At 41.5% G+C, this 26,193-nt stretch overlaps 1 protein-coding gene and 1 long non-coding RNA gene across 3 annotated transcripts; one reads left to right on the top strand and one right to left on the bottom strand.

The window, feature by feature from the left end:
• The first annotated feature begins 38 nt into the window (after nt 1-38).
• Nucleotides 39-26,070, top strand: glt1d1 (glycosyltransferase 1 domain containing 1). Of its 2 annotated transcripts, XM_061816116.1 has the most exons (12): nt 39-239; nt 5,787-5,938; nt 6,065-6,170; nt 8,192-8,243; nt 9,068-9,104; nt 11,880-11,936; nt 18,287-18,385; nt 18,809-18,858; nt 21,471-21,514; nt 21,790-21,910; nt 23,105-23,203; nt 25,580-26,070. In XM_061816116.1, the coding sequence occupies exons 1-12, from the start codon at nt 136-138 to the stop codon at nt 25,724-25,726; spliced, it is 1,068 nt and encodes a 355-aa protein (XP_061672100.1). In that variant the 5' UTR covers nt 39-135; the 3' UTR covers nt 25,727-26,070. The 2 variants fall into 2 exon arrangements, with proteins under 2 accessions (XP_061672100.1, XP_061672101.1); XM_061816117.1 differs by lacking the exons at nt 5,787-5,938; nt 6,065-6,170 and having other exon boundaries at nt 25,580-26,069.
• On the bottom strand, nt 935-21,871 carry LOC133498879 (uncharacterized). The gene is made up of 3 exons (XR_009794485.1): nt 21,739-21,871; nt 15,712-15,799; nt 935-1,085 (listed from the first exon to the last, which is right to left on the bottom strand). It is a non-coding gene; the product is annotated as an uncharacterized LOC133498879 (long non-coding RNA).
• Nucleotides 26,071-26,193: the final 123 nt, after the last annotated feature.

The raw sequence follows: 26,193 nt of genomic DNA, 5'->3' as shown, positions 1-26,193 counted from the left end.
AGACGGACACGTAAACAGTCCTGAAAGCTGAGGTAAATTCACAAGTCATGAGTAAGCCTCCGGGAAACCTGTTCCGTCACGCTTGCTCGCCTGCAACGTTAGCACACACGGGCTTGCTTGCCCTTCTATTTATTGATGCATTTGCGCAGGCACGAAGCCGTCACTGAAACCATGAAATTACTTTTTATCGCTTGTCTCGAGCCCAAATCAGGGAACCACACCACAGCTCAGCGAATCAGGTAATTTTACCCCCTACCGTAGTTTGGCTGCAGCTGAGCTCATGCAATGAGAATTCAGGCGAGATCGGATTTAAAAGAGCAGAGGTCATTGTTAACCCCAAGCTTGATCCATACCTGTTGTTAAAATTCTAGCCTTGGTTTGTCCCCACTCCCACAGATTCTTGTACGGTACTTCTGCTTGTAACTGGTTTGTGTCCAGAAAAACTTTTTTTTTTTTTTTTTAATTCACCTTAATATTCCTAACAGGGCTTTCCAAAAATTAATTGCAGTTGACATATTGTTGAACTATAGAACTTCAGGACCCAAGTGCAATAGAATTTCTATGGAAATTCTATTGTTCTGTAGAAATTCAATAGGAAATCACAGCTAAAGTTCTGTAGAACAAGTTGTTCTGTACAAATTCTATAGATTTCTTGATACATTTTTTCGCAGGGACGATAATGAAACATGGTTGTATTATTTTTTTTCTTGAAAAACTAAAAAGTTCTGTGCTGAAGTATTGAGCCACTGTGTAAAGTACAATTACAACTGTAATTTCTGTACGAGGTACATCTCGACCACCTTGAAACATCTTTCCGCTGGAATGTTTGCTCGTTCGTCATACAAAATAGTTGCCGCTGAGTCGGTTTTTGTGTGACGCCGCAGATTGTCAGTTTGGTCTGCATTTGACTGGGCCATTACTGTAACCGCATGAAGTGTGAATGCGTTTTGCTCTAAACTGGAGTCGCCTACCTTGTGTCTTCTGTGAGATGCTTTGACACAGTGAAACGTGCTGGCATGCTGTTGTAGGGTAGCTTTTCTTTACATGTAGAGGGTTGGAATTCATTTCTCAGGTGTCCGCAGTCTCTAAAACCATACATAACCACCACAATCTACTGTTTAATAATTCTTAACATTGCAAATTGCCGTAAGACATAAATATGCTTGTTTTGCAAAAATGCATATTCAAAAATGTTGACGCAAGATGTGTCAAAGACCTTAGATTTACCAATACAGTTTAAAAAACTAAAGTTGTATACGACTGTGTAATACTTAAAGCTCCACTGTCATGCCTATAAACATTGTAAAAAAGATATTGTAATGAATAACACATAACATTCACTTCAATGTCTATATGGAAAAAAATATGAGCGGAGAGCGTCTCAGTATGTAGCGTACTCAGCCGCGAGCGACAACAATGCCACGGCCCATGCACGGTGGCTCGTCGCACCCGAGCAATAAACAACGGCAACGACGATAGCGCACTCAGCCGCGAGCGACGACAAATTCAGCATCACTGATTCACGTACGTGGATATTTTGTTATGTTCTGAGAGGATTATGTCCCCGTTCCCCACAACTATTTTTTTTAGTAGCTCTACACACCTACCTGTCATTTGGAACCCACGAAGCTCTCGTCCTTTTTACCCGTGCATCCATCTTTCACCACGAACCGGGTCTTTTTGAAAAGTATGAAGAGTAAATCCATCCTCCCGAGTGTTCGAACAATATCCAGTAATGCAATGAGCCAGCATTTTGGCTAACACGAAGGTACAAAGATCTACCTTACAACAGGTAAAACTAGTAGAAACATACGTCTGAGTGTGCGTCTGCTACTAACGTCACTTCCTGCTTCTTCTCCAAAACAATTCCCTCGAGAGGATTTTCATGGCAGGAGTTACAAAAAGCCATATATGTCAAAATCAAGTTTTGTGGTGAAAAAACAGATGGGTCCATTCTGGCTGCCTTTTTTTTCTTTAATATACTAAAAATCATGCATTTCATGACAGTGGAGCTTTAATACTTTATAAGTTCTTGTATTAAAAACTCAAATTTATTAACAAGCATTGTGCGAAGTGCATTGAAATCGTTTTCAATCATCAAAACTGAGGTAGCGCCTCTGAGGTCGTCTTCGTTTTCAGTGTATTATGTCCTGTAACAAGGTCACACATCCCTATTTAAATGCCAGGTTTTTGTCAAATAGAAATGTAAGACCCAGTTAAATCATTTCAAAATGTTTTCTTCCATTCAGGCGACCTACTATACAACTCATTTGGACAAAAGATAAATCTTTTCGATTTCAACGGCGATAATGTGGTCGCTTCGGTGTGCAAGTGTGCCTGCGTTCATCATATTCAAACTAAATGGGAGTCAGCACACACACCTGCCACTATTTGGAGTGAAAGCTCCTGGATTTTGGCTATTTAGACCTTCATGGAGTGACTCTCGAACATGGACTAAGTATAAAAGTGTCAACAGCCTTTCCAAAAACACCTTGATTTTGTCCTCAGAGCATCCATAAAAGCCTCCTCCCGTCGACAGCTACTTCTGTTTAAAGCAGTTTTTTTTTTAATCTGCTTTGTCCATATTTAGCTCTCCTACGATTGGTTGTTTCGTCTTGTAAGCGCACATAATTTTGTTATGTGGACCGCACCGGCTTGGCAGTTGAGAGGTCAACGGACATCTTCGCTAATGATGTAGATAAGCCAGAGAAATTCGAATAGGTTGATTTCAGGTCTGTACACAAAATAGCATCTGCAACTCATTTTAATTCATATGTGCCATTTACCACAGTGGCCTCACGGTTCTGAGGTACTGGGTTCAATCCCTGAACCGCCTGTGGAGTTTGCATGTTCTCCCCATGCCTATGTGGGTTTCCTCAGGGCACTCCGGTTTCCTCCCATATCCCAAAAACATACATTAATCGGACACTCTAAATTGCCCCTAGGTGTGATTGTGTGGTTGGTTGTCTCGGTGAGGCCTGCGATTGGCTGGCAACCAGTTCAGGGTGTACCCCGCCTCCTGCTTGTTGACAGGTGGGATCGGCTCCAGCACTCCCTGCGACCCTTGTGAGGATAAGCAGCTAAGAAAATGGATGGATGTGCCATTTACTGATGCATACAGACTATTACATCCCACATCCCAGAAGAAAACCTCTAAGATGCTCTTTTTGGCCCTGAAGGTTTTTGAATGAACACCGACTTATATTTGGAACTATTTCAGAATCAGAATCATATTTATTTTCCAAATATGTCAAAAACACGAGGAATTTGTCCCCAGTAGTTGAAGCTCTTCTTGTACGACAACAGGGCCCGACACACAAGTCAACCTTTTCTAGTATTTGGGATGTAGTATTCTTTGTATGGTGGTTCAGTAAACATGTCAAATATGAATTAAAATCCTCCACACGTTTGTGAGTTGGAGACATTTTTCTGCCGATAGGTATGAAATCCGGTCATTGGAATTTCAAGCTTATCTATGTCACACTCCCCAGTTATCAGAGGGTCCTCATGCTTGTGCAATGGCACTCTCATTTTTATTTCATTTTTTTTTTTTCCATTCCCCTCAATTGAGTTATCTAGAATATCGGTCACATTCATGGTGAAAAAAGTATTGAAATCATTTGCCTTGGTCTATTTTTTCCAAATCATAAACCAGACATTTGAACAGGGGTGTGTAGACTATTTATATGCACTGCATCTGCACGTCATGTTGCCATGGCAGTGCTGTAAAAAAAAGTGATTGCCTCCTTGTTGATTTCAGGTTTTTTCAGCTCGTCAAACCAAATTTAAAATTGCAGAAAGACAAACAAAATATTATAAGTAGTATATAGTAGTTTCTAAATGATGGTTTTATTCTTCAAGGGGGAAAAGAAAATCCAAAACTATCCAGCCCTCAATAAAATAGTAAACACCAGAACCTTGGAACTGGTTGTGCCTCCTTGGCAGCAATAACAGATATTTTTACTGGTGATGAGTCCTTCAGCATCGCTGTGGAGGAATTTTCTTCTTGGCATGATTTTTTTCCCCCTCATTTAAAGTCTTATTACAGCATAACATTTGTATTTAAATCCAGACTTGGTCACTCCAAAACCTTCATTTGCCGGAGATGTACCTGCTGTTATGTTTCTGGTCACTGTCCTGCTGGATAATTCAAGAGCACTTGAATCCGAGGACCCACACTGGTGGCAAGACATTCCCAGGCAGGATTTTCTGGTCGACAGCAGAATTAATTGATGAAATAATGACAGTAAATCGTCCAGGTCCTGAATTGAAAAGCAGCCCCAGGTGACTGTTTGTTGGTGGTGTTATTCTAATGGCTGCAACGGCCCGCACACCATCCAAGTGTTCAAGTTTTTGCTCCCAAGTGAACAGAGTGTTTCTCCAAAAAGTCTTCAGTATCATCAAGATGTTTCTTGCCATCATTTTTTTTTTTTTTTGTCAGCAATGGTTTTCACCTCGTTTCACTGGCGGAAAGGTTCCATTTGTGCGTAACGGTGCACTGTTTGTAGCTCTCTGGAGTTGTTTTTGAATGGGTTTGGGTCGTGATATGATCTATTTCTTTTGTAGATCTTGTAGCCTACTTCACTTTGACACATTCTATTTAAGTGACTTCTTGATTAAAAAAAAAAAAAAAAAACATTTGGCTGTAAACAAGCCAGCATGTGGCCATTTAAATTGAACTCCACTTTCCAAAAGCTGTGGTTCGTGGCAGTTACCGTAATTTCCGGCCTAAAGAGCGCACCTGATTGTAAGCCTCACCCAGTACATTTGTAAAGGAAATCCCATTTGGTACATGCATAAGGCGCACCTGTGTAAAAGCCGCAAGTACCCACATTGAAACTCACATTGAAACAAGATATTTCCAAAGAAAGACTGTACACAGAATCTTCAAAGTTTTAATACCTTAGCTTAGCTTAACATAGCAGGAATCAATAGCACGAACGCAAAAACATACCGGTAAAAGAAAAAAAACAGCCACGGCAGCTACACAGTACCAACATGCTAACACAGTACTATGGAGGCCGGTTAAAAAAAAACATGCCTAAATCACTGAGACATGGCAGTAACGCAGCAGAAACACGCTAGCGCGGCACTAATGTTAGCACGGCGCTAATGCTAGTCCAGCGCTATCAGGGCCGTTAAAAAAAATATCCTGGTAAAAATCCATGAGACACGACAGGAATACTGCAGCAACATGCTAGCACATCACTAACAGGGCTGGTTTAAAAAAAAAAACGTACTGGTAAAAATCACTGAGACACGACAGTACTACAGCAGCAACCCGCTAGCGCAGCCCTAACGCTAGCGCAGCCCTAACAGGGCTGGTTTAAAAAAAAAAAAAAAATACCGGTAAAAGTCACATTCTCGGCACATATATTCCACCGGTCTCACTCTGATCTTTTCCGCTTGAGTGCCCCCTTGCGGCCGTTAGAAAAAATGCACAAATTAGCCGCATCACAGCATAAGCCGCAGGGTTGAAAGCGTGTGGAAAAAAGACGGTTTATAGGCCGGAAATTACAGTCATTTGTGATTTTACAAGCAGGAAGACGACCTTTTCCGATTGGGCCAGATAGGTTTGGAGTCCCCCTCTAATTAATAAAATCATAATTTAGAGACTTTCATTTTTCATTGACATGGGTTATCTACGTGAGGTATTCAAATTGACTTTGATTGCCCAAAATGAAGTGTGAGAAATATGGGGTGAAAAAACAAAAACATTTTGAAACTAGTAAGGTGGCTCCTACTTTTCCTTGGACGTGTATGCATTTAATTCCCCTCATTTGTAGGTCTTACATTGAATCAGCAGGACACACATGTGAGCTCAGACATGTAGAGGAATTTGAGTCTCCTTCTGATGTGGCAAACCTGGTTTCACAAAATCCTCAAATTGAGGCTGCGCTGGCTATTCATCTTTTCAAAGCAGGCAGACTCCTACTAGGTAAAGCGCATGTTTCTCTTTCAATCTATTGTGTCATTCAGTAAAAAACGTGAACAATATCAGGAACGCCGTTACCATTCCCGTATATTCCTGAACAAATGTCTCTATGTGTAACCTTCACAACAGACATCCGAGTACCCTTCGGCATTATCTTTGGCGGAACAGACCTCAATGAAGATGTGAAAGTTGAGACGAGACGTGTGGTTATGGAAAAAGTTCTACATAAAGCACGGTGATATTATGATAAATCTATGAATCGCATCATCTTTGGTTTGACACATCACAGAAAATATTGGCAGCGGGCAAAAAAAGGAGGGGAAAAATCACGGAAAGGCAAAGGAAATCTTGCTCGTGGTTCTGCCATACATTGCCTTGCAAGTAATGGGTTGTTTTCACTGACGTCACATTTTTTTGCCAAACCACTGCGCGCCGCCATTTAACCTCTTTAACCCAACGCGTACCCCATGTGGAGATCTATGGAATACTCTCGGTTACGGTTTGTGTTTTTGTGTTTCACGGGCGTCTCAGGACTCAAGTACACAAGATAGGACTTGCTAACCATCAGAGAGCCTTCTTGTAACTTTTCTTCTGACTTTTTTCACAACTCTCGCCAATCCGCTGAAGCTTTTTTCGAGAGTTGCTCGTCGGCGCGCTCTTCAAAGCCTCGCCTGTTTGCGGCAAAATTCAGACTTGGTTCATTTCACGTACATAAAATATTTTTCTTTTAATTTATTGTAGTAAATGACATTACAGGTATTTTAAAATTTTAATTCACGTGAGCAAGTCAGATTCAGAATTTAAAGCACAAATAATACTAACAATTTGTGACCTATGGTATTTTTAGAACATACCTCACTGGCGCCTTATATGGTCCTCGCGGGCTACCTTTCGCCCGCGGGCACCGTGTTGGTGACCTCTGGTCTAACGCTTCCAACGAAAGACTTTGGACGTTCTGCGGTTCTGTGTTTCACCGAGACTTGGCTTTGTGGACGATTGCCCAATTGCTATCAAGCTGCCCGGTCTCACCCTCCATCGTGCTGATGTGTCGCTGAGCTAAGCTAACAAGCTTAATCGACACTCTTTTCAAAAGGCCAACATTACAGTTAAGATCGTTTTTTTGTTAGTCACTTGAAAGATTCGAGAATTTTGTGAAATAAGTGGTAGCTCGGTTTTCGAACGTCTCGGTTTTTGTACAAATCAATTTTCGAACAAAAATTTTGAGTTTTTTTTTTGCTTTGCTTATTTTTTTTTTTTTACGTTACGTACTTTATTTTCAAATAAAAAACAATTTGTTCCCCCCCCCCATTATTGCTTGTTTAAAGTTATTCTGGACTTTTGTTAATAAAAAAAGAGGTTTGCAAGGCTGGGGGCCGAGTCGCTACAGATTTGGCAATGCACTCGCAGTGATTACTAGGCTAAACCATACATTTTAAGCAAAAAAATAAAATATTTCTTAAATGATTTGATTTTCTAAAGTATTTAAGCTATGCATGTATTTCTACTATATAGTTTATTATCAGGAAAAGCTAAAATAAATTGCTTTAAAAACCATTTTTTAGGCTTGGAACGCATTATTTCATTTTCCATTAATTGTAATGGGAAAACGTGCTTTGGTTTTCGAACGTTTTGGTTTTCAACTAGCCTTCTGGAACGGATTGTGTTGGAGAACCAACGTCGCGTGAAAACAACCCATACAGGTCAGAGAAGCATGTGACGTGGTGTTTAATGTCTCCCCAAGTTTCACTCAAAGGCACTTTTGTTATCTTTCGGATTCAATAACGATCTGTGTTCGCTGAGCTCTACTTTGATGTGGCGGATGCGCATCTCCCAGGTGCGACAAAGTCAAAACTCCATTGTCGTCTTTATTCTGTTAAGATTCAAATCGACAGAGGGCGTCTGTCGTTTAAAAAGTCAGGGGCCTGTGGGAGGTCTTAAAGCTAAAACCGTCTGAATCCACGCAATCCCCCATTAGCGCTTTGACGATTATGAAATGAAGTCATTTTTGTTAGCCTAATGGCCTCTGGAAAAGTCACTCATGCAAGCGAATTCCCGTTGTCTTGCTTCTTTTCCCCATCGCCTTAATTTGCTTTCAAATGCTTTGCCATTCTTGCTGCTTGCATTTCATTTCCTGTTGGGATAGTTGCAGCTGCTTAAGGCAAATTGATAGCAAGGTTTTTTTTTTTTTTGGTTGTTTTTTTTTTAAACTGAAATAGCATCTGCAAGGGTAAGTGACAAATTGTATTCTTCGAACAGGTTTGCGGTCGCGTTCACGGACAAACTGAAAAAAGAGGCAGAGCTATATTTGGTAGGGATTTACTTTTTCTAAATTGCATTGGACCATCTGCTGTATTTAAAGTACAGTAATTGCTTCACCGTTAGTTCTGTAGTCTACGGGTCCCCCCGCCCCCAAGCAGTTACAATTATTTCCCTCTTAAAAAGCGATTTATTCATGTGATAAATTATTCACCGCTATGTTTACTGTCAGCATGCATTATTCTTCATGCTCACACAAAGTTAAAAGGAACAAATATGTGGCTAAAATGAATGCTCTAGATGGTATTTTAATTTATATAAAATGCTGTTTTTAATGTATTTATTTATTTGCATTTATAGTGCATTAGCAAACAGTAGTAGCCTGACTACTTTAATAAAAACAAATAAAGGTTTGTACTACACAGACAATTAATGCACACCCCGTGGCAATCTGGCATTTTAAAAAATATTAGATTGTTTTATTTTGCATTCTAGCAGTAAATTGTGGCTTGCTGCGTGCTTTATTTGCGTTTATTTAACGCAAGTATTATTACGTTGACAGGGCACGTACTTAGTCACGGTCACACTTTTTACTTGACAGAAAAAAATGGGTCATGTGCGATAACACAAAATCAATTTCCTTTCTATTTACTCTTGATCTTGTATGTGGAAGTTCCAATCGTTCTCGCGTTATCTTTTTTGAAGGGCAAATTCAGTTGGAAAATCTCGACAGCGCAAGATAATCGCCTTGTCCGTCATTTCCTTCGCACAAAACATTATGAAGCATTTACTGTACTTCATCATAATCATAAGTGCTGCAGACAAAATGGAAAACTATTACCCATGTTATTTTTTCCAATTTTGTCTGTCCCAAAGCATTCCCAGACTAGCAAAATCTCTGTCCAGCCGCAAGGTAAGTAAAAAAAAATAAAAATTCACGCCATATGTGTGCATCGCTTAATCACCTTTTGACAATTTTTCCTCGTTTCACTAATGCGAAGTTGCACTTTTGGATCGCATGCTAATGTTAAGAAAGCTCAAGTGCAGTAACTTTCCCATGTTGTCTGCTTTGAGCGTTAGGTGTACATAATCGTGTTCATTTTGTATTCTTGCCAGCAAGTTTTCCAAATTCAAACATACTGTACATATTTACACACACATGCTACACTTGAAAAACAATTGCATTCGAAATATTCAATGGAAAAAAATAGCATCGTGACAAGTGGCTGTCGTATTTGTGGCATTTACTTAAAAAAAAAAAAAACATTGAATGAGCAAATCAAATACCTCCAAAATAACAAATAAAGGAAAAGAACAAATGTTGATTTAAGCACGTGATCTACTGTCCATACGGCTCTTCTAACGAATAGTGTTGATTTGCACTATTTATGTGGAGCTTTAAGGGTAAGTGACGCTTAGACTTGGAGAACTGCTCAGAATTTCATCTTCTACGAGCTTCTTGGTGGGTAGTTTTAACTGATAATTGACCCCTCCGTACAGGGCACTTAACCACGCCTCCTGAAGTGACATCACGCCACGTGCGCTCACGTAAGACAAACAGTAAAAATGGCAAATACAATACAATACATTCTGAACTGAGACAGACTCCATGCTTCTGATTTCATTCAAATCAACGATATATTATAGATTCTAAATACAATACATTCTTAACTGAGAGAGACGCCATGCTTCTGATTTCATTCAATCATTCACACGTAGCAATGTTATGCTAGCGGAGAACGTCTCATTCATTTATAGGAGACGTGTATTAAAAATCAAATTTAGGGCATATCTTCGTGCAAACACAGTCTGGTTAAGCTTCTGGCCGCGAGCCAGCAAGAAATCAATACGTTTGTGCAGTCCGATCATCGCTAAATATCGCTCAACAAAGAATAAGTGTGTCAATCGTTCACACGTAGCAATGTTATGCTAGCGGAGAACGTCTCATTCATTTATACGAGACGTGTATTAAAAATCACATTTAGGGCATATCTTCGTGCAAACACAGTCTGGTTAAGCTTCTGGCCGCGAGCCAGCAAGAAATCAATATGTTTGTGCAGTCCGATCATCGCTAAATATCGCTCAACAAATAAGTGTGGCAATCGTTCACACGTAGCAATGTTATGCCAGCGGAGAACGTCTCATTCATTTATACGAGACGTGTATTAAAAATCAAATTTAGGGCATATCTTCGTGCAAACACAGTCTGGTTAAGCTTCGGCCGTGAGGCAGCAAGAAATCAATACGTTTGTGCAGTCCGATCATCGCTAAATATCGCTCAACAAAGAATAAATGTGTCAATCGTTCACACGCAGCAGTGTTATGCTAGCGAAGAACTTCGAATTCATTTATACGAGGCATGTATTGAAAATCAAATATAGGGCATACCTTCGTGCAAACATATGTGTTCCGGTTGATATTAGATGGATTTAGTTGGTGATGCGGTCTTCCACAAAGTTTGATCCATCGAAGGCATTTTTCGTACTGGGTCTTCGGTTTTGGAAAGGGTACGAATCGAACTCCACCAACTAGCCTTTCAGGATACCTGTCGTCACTATTACAAAGTCCGTGACTACACCTCTTAACCATATTTTTTGTTAAATAACCCAAATACGCGATAAAACGCTAACTAAACCTATTCTGGACCATTCAATGTTGTCAGAGAAAATGGCGGGAGTAAAAACGGGCTTTGGTCTATGCAGATCTCTGGCCTCTGATTGGTCAGTGACGCGGATTGCGCAATATCCACGGAGGGGTCAATTGTCAGCTCAGAGAAGGGCTTCCCAAAGTAGCACACAAAATTCAATGGCCAAAGAAATATGTTGAGGAATAATAAACATTACATATACTCGTCTACCGTAATTTCTGGACTTTAAGCCGCACCCGATTATAAGCCTCACCCAGTACATTTTTAAAGGAAAAAGCATACATACATAAGCCGCACCTGTCTATAAGCCGTATGTGTCCACACTGAAACAGGAGATATTTACAAAGAAAGACGATAGACAGAGTTTTCAAAGTTTTAAGAATATACCTTAGGTTTTCTTTCCAAACAGTGCTTGTGACGCAGCAGCAACAGGCTTCAGGCCACCTGCTTTTATTACCTCTGAAAGCTTTTTTCATCTTTTTTACATTACTCCAGTTCTTCCCGCTGTTGTTTTCACTTAAAAGGTGCGTCATACGCATTTCTTCTTGCATTTTCCATGATGAGGGTCTGTTCTTGCTAATTTCATTCATGCACAAAGCGCAAAGTTACATTAAACTTGCGTCTTCCTTGACACATATTCCACCTGTGTCACTCTTACCTTTTCTGCTCGAGCGTCCCTGGCGGCCGTGAGAAAAAAAATGCATAAATTAGCCGCATTATTGTATAAACCGCAGGGGTGAAAGCATGTGACAAAAGTCGTGGCTTATAGTCCAGAAAGTATGGTAATTTGAAGGTATTTTTAAGCTGATTTTCTATAGGAAATTTCATACTAAAACATTCTCAAAATTTTCCCCAACCCATAAACATTTTCCTGCAACTCATCATCTGATTTTCAAAATTCTTAGTGTCTTGTCACATTGCCACTTAAAGCCTCTTTTTGTGAAGGTGGCCAATCGATCGTACAGTACTGTAAATATGCCTGAATTTACTTTTACAGCTTCATGAAATTGATTTTGGTCTTCAACTGCTTTTATGTTAAAGGTGTTGTGACGCAAGCAGCAGAAGATTTCAGCTGGTCAGAATTCTTACGGAAATCAGGTACCTCAAATCAGTAGGACAGCACGGAATGATTTAAAGTTTGTATTAACAAAAACATAATGCCAGACAGTTGTACAAAAACATTTGAATAAAAACAGGCTCCAGTAAAGAACTGAGACCAACTGCACACAGTGAACACCAAGCGAGAAAGAAATGAGCTGGCACTGTCAAGGGCAGAACACAGGATAGGGCCCAAAATGCACGACTCCACAAACAAAGGACAGTTCCAGAAGAGGATTTTGATTGCAGGCAGAGGTCGGTACACAGACGGGTATTCTGTAAAGGGAACGGTATCCAAAACGTGACGCAGAAGTAGTCTTCTTTGTCTTTCGGCTTGTCCTGTTAGAGGGTGCCCACTGTCCTCATGTCCTCCCTCACAACATCCATCACCCTTTTCTTTGGTCCTCCTCTCGGTCTTTTGCCCGGCTTCTCCATCCTCAGCACCCTTCTACCAATATATTCACTCTCTCGGTTCTGAATATGTCCAAACCATCGAAGTCTGTTTTCTCTAACCTTGTCTCCAAAACATCTAACTTTGGCTGTCCCTCCAATGAGCTCATTTCTATTCCTATCCAATCTGCTCAGTCCGAGCGAGAACCTCAACATCTTCATTTCTGCTACTTCCAGTTCTGCTTCCTGTTGTTTCTTCAGAGGCACCATCCCTAATCCGTACATCATGGCCGGCTTCACCACAGTTTTATAAACTTTGCCCTTTATCCTAGTGTGACGCAGAAGGCAAGGTCCAAAAACAAGGCAGGGTCTAAGCTTCCAATGAGTCAGTGACATGGAACAAAGAACGCTGGAACGTGATGACAAAGTGTGACGAACTGGCAACAGACAGAATGAGATACCAGGCATATATGCATGGAGTACTTCGGGCAGATGAAGCACAGGTCTGGAGGCTGCTCATGGGAGCGTTTGCGTATGGGCGAAGAGAGTTGGGGGGGAACCACGCCCTTGGCAAGCCCAGATTTGCTGCGGTGCTGAGGCTGAAGACCGGGAATTGATTGCAACTGCTCCGTGGTGTGCACCTCCATGTTAAACCCCTCCCTGCCTTACCAACACCCACCAAAGTCCGACCCAGGCAAAACTGATGAGCAAAAGCAAAAATCTAAACATTACTCAGACAGAACAGGAAACCACTCTTTCTCCTTTTGTTTGGTTATGTCAAAAAGGCTGTCGATCAACTGTTCAAATACAACAAAACAAAGGAAACAAACAAAAACGAGGGTTTGTAGTTGATGACGATACCCTTTCTACACAAAGTCACGCTCGTGCAAACAGTTTACAGAGTGCAAAGAAAACAAACACTTGTTGCTAAGTGTTTAGTGGCTCAGTTGTGGAGTGTAAACACCACATGGCTGGCCAAGTTGGTCATGTTGACAGATTTCGTTGAGTTGCAGATGCCTTTCATAAACATGAGACATAAGGTACATCATAAAACAGTAATAGTACAAGTATACCCTAGAAATTAGTTGCAGCGCAACTGTTTTGTCAGCTAAAATTTGCATGGTGAATGTACTCGATGCATTCATCTTTAACTTGGACTCTACAACGTGCTGGTACCTCAGCACTGTGAACAGAGAGGAATACTTGATTACTAGCGCTCCAGTCTCAGGCCATTTGTCATTACACGTCACAACTGCTGCGAGTCAAACTAATTGCTAAAAGCCTCTTCATTTGTTATTCTGGAAGTCTGAATTCCGCGCAAGTACTCAGTCCGAAGGAAAAAGCACCATATTATGATTTCCAGTGTTTTCCTTTCACCGCTATCATCTAAAACCTACCAGTTTGTACTTTCATATAGTACTGTTCTCATCATAATCACACCATTGTTTGTCATTGGGTGACTGACTAATATCTGGATGATAGTTAACTGAAGGAGGAGAGTTTATTTGCGCCTTCTCCTGAGAGTAGTATTGCCTGAATGATACTACTATGTACCGTAATTCCCGGCCTACAGAGCGCACGTGGTTATAAGCCTCACCCAGTTTGTAAAGGAAATACCATTTGGTACATACATACGCCGCAACTGTGTAAAAGCCGCAAGTGGCCACATTGAAACACGAGATATTTACAAAGAAAGATGGTACACATAGAGTTTAACGCTAGCGCCACCGTACTAATGATAACGCAAGCACCGCCATGCTAACGATAATGCTAGCACCGCGCTAACAGGGCTGGTTAAAATACCAGTGAAAATCACCGAGACATGGCAGTAACACGCTAGCGCAGCGCTAACAGGGCCGGACTGCTTGCGGCCGGTAGAAAAAAAATGCACAAATTAGCTGCATCTCCGCATAAACCGCAGGGCTGAAAGCGTGTGGAAAAAATCACGGCGTATAGGCCGGAAATTACAGTACATTGGAATGAAAAAGAACTGGCTTCACAAATTTCTCAGATTCTTTACAAAAAATGAAACTTTTTTTGCTGCCCCCCCCACACACACACACATTTTAATGTTTAAGATCATCAAACAAACGCAAATACCAGACAATGATAGCCAAAGTAAACGTAGAATGCCATTTTTAAATGGTAATTTTATTCATTAAGGTGGAATCAGATTTGAGCCTTCTCCTCAGAGTAGTCTTGCTTAAATGATGTACATGTACGTTGCAGTAAAAAAGAATCTCAAATTCTTTTTTAATATAACTTTTTTTTGCAAAGTTTTCCCCACTCTAGTTTTTAAGATCATCAAATAGGATGGCCCAAGTAAGCATGAAATCCAATTTTCAAATGCTGAAAGAAAGATGGTACACAGAGTTTAACGCTAGCGCCACCGTGCTAATGATAACGCAAGCACCGCCATGCTAACGATAATGCGAGCACCGCGCTAACAGGGCTGGTTAAAATACCAGTGAAAATCACCGAGACATGGCAGTAACACGCTAGCGCAGCGCTAACAGGGCCGGACTGCTTGCGGCCGGTAGAAAAAAAATGCACAAATTAGCTGCATCTCCGCATAAACCGCAGGGCTGAAAGCGTGTGGAAAAAATCACGGCGTATAGGCCGGAAATTACAGTACATTGGAATGAAAAAGAACTGGCTTCACAAATTTCTCAGATTCTTTACAAAAAATGAAACTTTTTTTGCTGCCCCCCCCCACACACACACACACATTTTAATGTTTAAGATCATCAAACAAACGCAAATACCAGACAATGATAGCCAAAGTAAACGTAGAATGCCATTTTTAAATGGTAATTTTATTCATTAAGGTGGAATCAGATTTGAGCCTTCTCCTCAGAGTAGTCTTGCTTAAATGATGTACATGTACGTTGCAGTAAAAAAGAATCTCATTCTTTTTTAATATAACTTTTTTTTGCAAAGTTTTCCCCACTCTAGTTTTTAAGATCATCAAATAGGATGGCCCAAGTAAGCATGAAATCCAATTTTCAAATGCTGATTTTATTTCGGAAGGAAAAAGACGTTTAAAGCGATATGGCCTTGTGTGAAGACGTCATGGTCTCTTAAACCTAAGAAGTGGTGGAGCCACTCGTATGAGCAACAACTGAAATCAAGCCTTTTCTAGAACTGGGAATGAGTCTTTTACATCTCTGTGGAGATACTCTGGCCCACTTTTCTTTAGAGGATTCTTTGAATTCAGCATGAATGCCCTATTGAAGACCATGCCAGTGCATTTCAACCAGATTCAATTCCTGACTTTGACTAGGTTCCACTTCATATCCTTCAATTTGCTTTTTCATTCATTCAGGAGTTGATTGTTAGTGTGGTTTGCATCATTGCCCTGCTGCAGAACCCAAGTACTCTTTACCTTGTTGATGACCAATCATTCTCTTCTAGGGTTTTCTTGTAAAGAGCAGAAATAAGGGTTCCATCAGTCACAGCAAGTTGTCCAGGTCCTGAAGGAGAAAAGCAGCCCCAGAACATAACACTCCCATCAGCATGTTTGATTGTCAGTATGATATTCTTTTTCTCATTTATGCCAAATGTAAAGAAGCAGACCTTCCAAAAAGTTCACATTCCATCTTGTCAGTTCATATATTATCTATCATCCTCAAAAGTCATTCTGTTTTTTGGTGTGAAAGTAGCAGTCGTTGTGATTTGATGGGCGCGTACGCACCTGCGTGCCATCACACACGCAACTCTGCACAGTTGAGCACGAAAACAACAACAAGTAGAAATACAAAGATATTAAAAGACGCCGCTTATTTTGTGTAGTCTTGACCAATATTTCCTCTAAGTTGCCATTTGCGCACTTGTCACACTCTCAGCGCACATGAAATCCGATCCAGCGCAGTGAACCACAGCCTGACGTCTTTTTTTTAATATTTAACAAACAGCTGCTGCTCAGCCTACTTCTACTTCCTAGTTTACCTGACACCGCCCCCCTCCGCTCTTAAAGGGGTACACTCATAATTAAAAAACAAGACACACACCCGCAACTTTATATCTGCGGGCATGACTGACCACACCCGTACATTTTTCAAACGTGAGTGACTGAAGTAAGATGTGGCGTTTTGTTACTTTCTTTTTGGTCAGCAGTGGTTTTGGCCTTGAAACTCTGCCATGGATGCCGTTTTTGCCCTACATCTTGCTGATGTAGTTGGTTGCAGGTGATTCATATAAATTGAAGTACGGTTTTTATTTTGTCTGTGTGTATTAATGTCTGCTAACACTACAACCATCAATTAGAACAATAAAATTCAGGCACCATGACTCACACTCTAAATCCAGATTCTGGTCTGTTCACTTATGAGTGAATCTGTTTGTCCTTTTGATAAGTGCTTGACTGTTTTGGCTGCATGTCAAACATATTCAAACGCATTTCTTATGATTGTTGAAACGGGCATGAATTAACCCCAAAGACCTGCACTTTAGGTTGTCTGCCAGAAAGAATAGAGTATTCTACCTGATCACAGCTGCTGCTTTTTATTCTTGCCACAGTGTCAAAATGTCTCTCTTGCTATGACATAAGGTGTCATCATTTTAAATCCTCACAAACGATTTCCATGATTGGGGAGGAAGGGGAGAGATTAATTTGAGCAGTTCAAGTAAAGACCACTTTCATGCATACGCAGACAAATCTAATCTTCTCTTCGGCGCATCACGGATTGTACGAAAAGCCCTTCTGAAGTCAAAGGGAAACAAACCAAAAACATTTTTCATCGAGCTCAGTGAAAACTGCGCAAAAGGGTGGTGGGTGGGGTTGTTAGCCATGCTTTACATTCTTATCCCCATTGAGAAAATGGATTGCGGCAAGATTTTTGCTTGTTTGGACAGATCTCCACTACATTTCTTAACCATTATTTTAACGCACCTTGTTGTGATGTTAAAATGTATTCTGTGTTAATGTGGTTTTACATGCCCCCCCCCCAAAAAAAAAAAAAAAAAAAAAAAAAAATCAACACAAGGCCTTCCCGAGAGAATGAGGCACTCCACTGACAATAGGCTCCAAGGATCAGGGTCAATGCCCCGACTCCGTGCTGTCATGTTTAGATCCTCTCTAATAGCTTTAAACAACTGCCTCAGCCTCCTGATCTGGACTTAACTGGCAGCAGGGGATTTCTCCCGAATGTCGTGGTCAGCTACTTTTATCGTGTCGCTGTGCGTCTTTGTAGTGGGTGTGTTTACAATATACTCTTACTACCAACATCTAGGGGAATGCTAATCCCTTTCTAATGTTGAGGGATTGCCATTTCTGGAGTTTGCTTGCGTTTTGTCAATTATTGTTGCTAGGTCACGTAACTTGATCCCAGACATTCATTCTGTATTTATTTCTGACAAAGCCGAATAGCTCTAATGGGTCAAACGTAGTGAATGTTGGGGAAATCAACTCCGAACTGTCACTGCACGGACAGCGCTTCTCCGACGCACGACGGGGAAAGCAACCGTTTCTAATTCATGCAGTAAGTCGGCTGCGTGCTTGGGTTCTAAGGATTTACGCCTTTTGAAGGTCAGCTTGCTGAACAGCAGTCATTGGCATTGTTCTCCTGCAAATAATCTCTGGATCGCATCCAACGTCGGACGCGTGGGGGAAAAGAGCTGACTCGGTACTTTTTCCCCAAACAGTTTGACACCGTGACTCGTTTTGCAGCAGTCCGCCGCTGCTCTTGACACTGTCACGTTGTGGCTGTGTAGTTATGACTTTTTTTTTTTTTTTTTAATACAGTGATTAGGCCGCAGCCTATCCGACGCCTCCCAGTTTCCCCGCTGAGCGTTACAACTCTGTTCGGGGAATTGCGCAAACACATTTGTCACTGCTGTCTTCTTTTCTTCGTGACCTTGGTTGATGTATCACTTTCATTAGCTGCCAGTACTTTGGCTCTTCATTATGCAGCGTTTTGTTATTTTAGCACTGTCGTTCTTTGCGCCTGGCCCCTTTCCAGGTGTAAGTGGCGGCCATGTGGAACGGCTCCGTGTCTTCCTGTTGATCTGCGGCCTCAGAAGAGTCAAGGACCCTCTTTATTTAGTGGAGACTTTTTCAGGTACTTCATACATACGCACTTGTGAATTTTGGTACCCCCTTCGTTTTAGGGAATGAGTTTCTTAGCTTATCTTCACAATCAACGAAATTGCAAAGCTGTTTTTATTGTAGCTCATAGCTAAGGCTTATGAATTAAAAGACGGTTTTTGATCTGTGGTTGACGATGCTATCATCAAATCCATAGGGGAAAAAAATCTGAAAACTCTGATCCAATTGATGGGAATTTTCATAATTTTTTTGATGTGCCACCATCTTTTCAAAATCAAACATTATTTTTTAAAAAATAGTTTTACATCATTGACACTGCTTTTTTAAGGTATAAATTTCTCACCAGAGGCAAATCCTCACATTCCGAACACACGACAAAAGAAAAATTTAGGTGCTGTTGTTCCTCTTCCATATTTGCCTGTTTTTTGTCTTCCAGACTGGCATAATGAGAATCCCCAGAATGTGCTTGTTATAATTGGTCCAAGGGTAAGTACACAGGCACTTAGGTGTCCAGTTGTGTCTTTAAACGTCCAGTTGTGTGTTTTTTGTCCAACATTTTCTCTATGTATCACCACCACGATCGTGCTATTACTCGTGGATTATACCAAGGCCTTCAGGTATTGAAGTAGATTAGTGCCACCAGGATTTGAATTTGAAATGTAAAGTGATCACATTTTCAATAGTTGTATTTCAGTGTAACTTTTTCCAAAGTTAACAATTCAACTGGCTACAATTCGCTGTCGGAGATTCAACCGGCTACAATTCGCCGTCTGAAATTCACCGTCTGTGCCACCAGGCAGGGTTACTTAAGGTCAGAACCAGACAGCCACAGCCAATCCAGTTACACTTTTTTAGTATGTGACGTCATGTGACTAAGAAAACGTAAATGCGATTGGCTGGCTGTTTGGTTCTGACCTGAAGTAACCCTGCCTGGTGGCACAGACAGTGAATTTTTAGACAGCGAATTGTAGCCGGTTGAATTTCATACAGTGAATTGCAGCAACTATTGAAAATGTGATCACTTTACATTTCAAATTCAAATCCTAGTGGCACTAACCTAGTTCCATATTCAGGTGGCTGCTGATTGGACGTCGTCGTTATTCCGCTTTCACTATTTCGCTGCAATTGTATCCTGCACTCAGCGTAAATCGTCTTCGAGCAGGCTGAGTCATCGGGCATTGTGCCTGTTCAATTCCCTTTTGTTTCTAACTGCCATCTGCTTATTGCATATTTCAGATGAGCGCTTAGCGAGCTAGTCATGTATACGGCAGAGCTGTGCGTCTTCTTCGATGCAACGGATGGATGAGCAGAGATATGCAGAAGCGCTGGCTGACTTGTCAAATGACGGAAATCACTTGTTGCCCCGTTTCTCACATTGTTTCTGCCCTTTATATTATTCCTTCAAACAGTGAATGGATCTTGTGGAATTTGATCCTGAAGCAGTTTTTCCAAAAGTCATAGCACAGTAATGTCAGAGTCCTGAATTGTGAAGTCACAAAGTCGCAGTGCATCCACGAACAGCAGCAGCTGCTCTTTTCTTTTTTCTCTCCCCAAATTCATTTTCCATTACTCATTCATTGATGTCACACTGCATCTTTATCACCTTCCGAACTGCTTTGTATGACATCAGTGTACAGTATTTCTGACGGTTCTCCATTTCAAAGCATATTGTCAAGGAAGAGTTTTGTTTACTTTACGGTTAGCCTTGGCCAAGATCTTCTCTCCTGTCTCCTGCCGCAGCAGTCGCCTCTGTTTTGTCTTCTTCTTTGATAAAAAAAGATTCAATTGAAGCAGAGATGTATGATTAGTCTCAACATGCCTGAATCACACTGGACACTTTCTTGTTTCTTGGTTTTGAGGGTTGAAAAAGTGTTTTGTATGATTGTCACATCTGCCCAAAATGGTGTTCAGCTCCGAAAATCAGCATTTTCAAGCTGCATTATAAGATAAGCATGACATCTAAAAAAAGACTAGTGACTGTATAAAATGATACATGCTTTGCCCAAGGTGTTGTGGTGCGCCACAAATCCGCAGGAGGAAAATTCAGGTCAGTTTGTTACTGATGACACATCTCACTCCTCTGTCACTGCACCGCAGACGACATGCTCTTCCACACTTGAATGAAAATTGTTCCGAGCACGCTTCTTTATTTGTTGCAGTAACACTCTAATAAACCTAATAAGTGTACTGTAATTCCCGGCCTACAGAGCACACCTGGTTACAAGCCTAACAGAATACATTTGTAAAGGAAATACCATTTGGTACATACATACGCCACAGCTGTGTAGAAGCCGCAAGTTCCCACATTGAAACAAGATATTTACAAAGAAAAACGGTACACAGAGTTAGCGCTAATACTACCGCCGCGCTAGCGCTATCACCGCGCTAGCACTAACTCTAACAGGGCCGGTTAAAATAAAACTTAGCGGTAAATATCACTGAAACACAACAGTAACACAGCAGCAACACGCTAGCGCAGTGCTAACAGGGCCGGTAAAAGTCACTTCCACCAGTCTCATTCTTACCTTTTCCGTTCAAGTGCCCCCTTGCGCCAGTTAGCAAAAAAAAAAATGCACAAATTAGCTGCATCACCGCATAAACTGCAGTGTTGAAAGCGTGTGGAAAAAAGTCGCGGCTCGTTGGCTGGAAATTACGGTAATTATTCTCCCAAAATTTTGCACCACTATCCCGACCGCTCCTGGCACAACTGCAGAATGACTGCAAAATCCCTGATTATAGTATGATTCTAAAATGCTGTGTTTTTAAATGGATCTGTTCTTAAATGTTACCACACTTGTGCTCCTGTTTAATTTAACACGGCATGGGCCTGTAACGGAAAAGCTTGCTTGGCAACATCTTTGACCCAAATTGATATGTGACTTTTTTTTTTTTTCTGAGGTTAAGCTAATGCACACAAATCCCACATTGCAATTAATCAGATTGGCCATCCACCCTACGCTGACCCCAATCTCTTGAAAAAACAGACCAAAAAAGCTGATTTTCTGAAACTGATTTACTTTCTGTAGAAGTCATCAACTTTATCATTGTCTATTTTGTCCTCGCGTTCTTAATGGTTCTGAAGCTTTTCTGTCTCCCAGATCGATCCTGTGCTCACTGATGAAGTCGAAGCTGTTGTGAGGAGGTAAGTGGCCATTAAATTTTGATCGTCAGTTGCACAGTGTAAAGACTTTGGGATTCGGGAGGCTGCTCAAGAGTCTTGCTTTTCTTCCTCCTAAAATGTTCAAAAGTGAATGCAACAAAATAGCTGCATCTTTTAGTTTTTGACCGTAGGATTTCAGGCGCTCTTGTACATATCACGAGTAGCGCAGCCGCGTTTGTTGCTGTGAGCTCGTCGCTGCTGCTCACCGTCATTCATGCCTTCGTGAGCCCTGAGTCACGCCAGAACTGCTTCTCCAGAACGCCGGGGGTCTTCTTGGCCCGGGAGAGGGGCCAGCCGGAGCTCCACGCTGCCATGAAAAGGTGCTTTGCCGTGGTCAACAGTTCCATTTCAGAGGGGATGTCGGCAGCCATCCTGGAGGTAAACACCTTGAGGCCTCGTAGGGAACTGCAACACTAATTATTGTATGCAATGAAAACAGCATCAAACATTATCTGATTTGATTTAAACCCACACATCTCTTCAAAACAGGTTTCATTTCTATGTTAGCATGTTTGTGTCAACCTGCTGAATGAGCTGACATAGAATCTTCAATTTGAAGGAGAATGAAAAATCTCATTAATAATGATTATTCCAATAGTTAGCTAGCTTGTATAATTGAGTACACTTTTTAAATGGCACATGATGAAATATTTCCAGCCCGACATCACATGCATGGAAACATTTGGCTGGTACGGAATGGTACAGTAGGTTTGGTGGTGTCAAAGAAAACGGTCCCACTTGTCACGCATGGTGGGTCTAACTCCGGTGGGATTATTTTGCGCAAAATGGATAGAATACTTGCTAAAAAAAAAAAAGAACCAAACAGTGGAGTATCTAAATGTGTGCTGTAAAATCATTGCAAAAATAATGCCAAGATATAATCCAAAAGCCCCAGTGGAATGCAGTGTTCATGGCTGTGATTTAGGAACGTTAACGTCTGACCGGTGTGACGGTCTGAGCGCTCCCCCGTGCTGAAAAGTCTCCTTGTGATTAATGCGCATGCGTTACTAAGGGGGGAACTCTGGGTACGTAGCAGACGCTTACTAGGAAATCCCCCGGTCTCATTGTTCCCCTTCTTCTACATAGAGGGAGCGAACATACGTTATAACGTAACCCTAACCTAACCTTAAAACAAAAGTTGACAAGTTGTCGAAAGACACATGTAGCATGGATGGGGATGTTTCAGACTGGCCGGATGTTTACAAAATATACGCGCATCTGCATTAATCACAGGGAGACTTTTCCGCACCAGGAGCGCTCAGACCGTCACACCGGAACTGAGTTCTGTATGAGTCATTCTGTACTCCATAATAAATATAGTTCAAATAACACAATTTGCAGATTTTGACTCCTCTTAATAATGACCAGGTGTTTTGTCACGGATGAATGTGCAAGATATGCCTGTAGAGAAAGTTGCGAGATTTGCTCTCTGGTCACACACGTAGATCCTCTTCTGTTAAACAACACACGTAAGACAGCAGTAACAAGACTATTACGATGGTGAGGAATCTAGCAATGACCTGCGCCGCGTCTGAGACGACTCAATAATCTAACGCTTTGTCCTGCCGACAGGCAATGGATCTGGGAGTCCCTGTGGTGGCCAGGGATATTCCGGGAAATAAAGCTGTGGTACAGCACGAGGTCACAGGTCTACTATACTCTTCCCCTCAGGTATACAACAAAAATACCGATCACACATGAAGCTTCAATACTGACTCGCTTGATTTACACTGTGAAGGCTTTGGTCAAAAAGCTCCTGCTGCCATCCCACTGAGTAGTTTCTGCTAACAAGTTGCTTTGAAGCCACAACCGGCAATGAGTGTGTGCCTCATCGTTGACGGTCTCTTAGCCATTTTAACTCAGTATGTACTAGACTTGTAATTTGTGTAATTCAGACAGATGCGCCAGAGCGAAACTGGAACTGAAAGGTAGAATATTGCAAAGCAACAGAATTTGGACTAGGAAGACAGTGAAGAAAATAAGTATTTGAACACCCTGCTATAGTGCAAGTTCTCCCACTTAGAAATCATGGAGGGGTCTGAAATATTAATCGTAGGTGCATGTCCACTGTAAGAGAGATAATCTAAAAAGAAAAATCCAGAAATCACAATGTGATCGTATGTGATGATTTTAACAATTTATTTGTGATACAGCTGCTTTGTATTTGAACACCTTTCTATCAGTTAGAATTCTGACCCTCAAAGACCTGTTAGTCCGCCTTTAAAAGTCCACCTCCATTCCATGATTATCCTGAATCAGCTGCACCTGTGTGAGGTCGTTAGCTGCATAGACACACCTGTCCACCCCATACAATCACTACGACTCAAACTTGTAACGTGGCCAAGACCAAAGAGCTGTCCAAAGACACCACAGACAAAATTGTACAACTCCACACGGCTGGAAAGGGCTACGGAGAAATTACCAAGCAGCTTGGTGAAAAAAGGTCCACTGTTGGATCAATCATTAGAAAATGGAAGAAGCGAAACATGAAGGTCAATCTCAATGGGAGTGGAGCCCCATGCAAGATATCACTTCGTGGGATCTCAGTGATCCTTAGAAAGGTGAGGAATCAACCCAGGATTACATGCCTGGATTTTGTCAATGACCTGAAAATTGCTGGGATCACAGTTTCCAAGGTGACTGTTGGTAACGCACTAAGACGTCACGGTTTGAAATCATGCATGGCAAGGAAGGTTCACCTGCTTAAACCAGCACATCAACACCTGTCTTAAGTTTGCCAATGACCATTTGCATGATACAGAGGAGTCATAGGAGAAAGTTTTGTGGTCAGATGAGACCAAAAGGGAACTTTGTCATAATTCCACTAACTGTGTTTGGAGGAAGACGAATGATGAGTTCCATCCCAAGAACACTATCCCTACTGTGAAGCACGGGGGTGGTAGCATCATGCTTTGGGGGTGTTTTTCTGTACATGGGACAGGACGACTGCGCTGTATTAAGGAGAGGATGACCGCGGCCATGTATTGTGAGATTTGGGGGAAGAACCTCTTTCCCTCAGTCAAGAGCATTGAAGATTGGCCGTGGCTGGGTCTTTCAACGTGACAATGACCCGAAGCACACAGCCAGGAAAGCCAAGGAGTGGCTCCATAAGAAGCATATCAAAGTTCTGGTGTGGCCTAGCCAGTCTTCAGACCTAAACGCAATAGAAAATCTTTGGAGGGAGCTGAAACTCCGCGTTTCTCAGCGACAGCCCAGAAACCTGTCCGATCTAGAGAAGATCTGTGTGAAGGAGTGGGCCAAAATCCGTCCTGCAGTGTGTGCAAACCTGGTGAACAACTACAGGAAACGTTTGACCTCTGTAATTGCAAACAAAGGCTACTGTACCAGTTATTAACATTGGTTTTCTCAGGTGTTCAAATACTTATTTGCAGCTGTATCACACAAATAGTTAAAAAAATAATAATAATACATTGTGATTTCCTGATTTTTCTTTTTAAATTATCTATGTCACAGTGGACATAACCCCTTCTTTATTTCTAAGTGGGAGAACTTGCAATATAGCAGGGTGTTCAAATACTTATTTTCTTCACCGTATGTGGGGTCCCGTGAGCCGGATGGGCTGAGGTGAGCTGGAGTGCGTCTCCGTCTGCTGTGAGCCATTAGGTTCATGGATTGATTGCGGTGGGGACGCGCCATGTGTCAAGTAATGGTGCCGTCACTAAACATTGATCATCTTTTAATTGGTCTAATTTTCATCCTCGCTCTCCCACCCAGCAGGTCTCTGTAACAGATGGCGGCTCACGGTCTTCAAAGTTGGGAGTTTGTTCTTCATAAGAAAATTGCTAGTGACAGCCATTATGGGATAAACTGAAAAAAGTCCAGCGGACTTGATTTGGGCCCGGAGCCACAAATAGCTCAATCCTTTTGAAGTATTTACTCATCAATGCAAATACCTCGATCTGCATTCTACTCTCATGTCTTGTAATATTTTTTCGCTTTTAAAACCTCCGCGGGCGACTTCAATGGCAGGCTTCAAGCGGCATTTGGCAGTTAAATGAGATTAATTTTTGCCTCCATCCCCGGCAGGAATTTGTACGTCAGTCTCAGAGGCTGTTGTCAGATCGCGAGCTGAGAGGCCGCGTGATAAGGAACGGAAAAGCCTACGTGGGGAAGCACCACAGCCTGAAACGGGAGCGGGAAACCTACCAGAGGTTGCTGGACACGCTGCACTGAGGCCACGACGCCTCTCAACTCTTTCGTTTCGTCGGTGTGACATCACAGTGCCAAGATTCTTAAACTCTCTTGCGCTGGCCGGATTTGGGCAATACATACTGTATTTCGTCGGTGGATATATTTGTAATAAACTGCCATATTTGACGACGACACACTTTAAACGTAGTAAAATATATATATAATTTTTTTTTATTGGCGTTTGGATCCAAAAGGGACTGATGCAAAAACAAAAAAAAAACAGCAAAATGTTCATTTGCTACAGTATTGTATTTTATACATTTGAAAGTCTACTATTTATTTTTTTAAATGAAATAAAGTCAAATCTTGGTGTACTGCGTTGTCAGTCCCTTTCCTTGAATTGGACCACAAGTTCATTCAGACCAGTTTTTGCCCGTTTGCAGAGACTCAAGGGTTCCTTTTCACAGAGCACACAGTAGGCTACATACTTTCCATAGCAGGTATAAAAA

Source organism: Syngnathoides biaculeatus, chromosome 4, assembly GCF_019802595.1.
Source record: "Syngnathoides biaculeatus isolate LvHL_M chromosome 4, ASM1980259v1, whole genome shotgun sequence".
NCBI lineage: Eukaryota > Metazoa > Chordata > Actinopteri > Syngnathiformes > Syngnathidae > Syngnathoides > Syngnathoides biaculeatus.
This window is presented reverse-complemented; position numbering and strand designations above follow the sequence as displayed.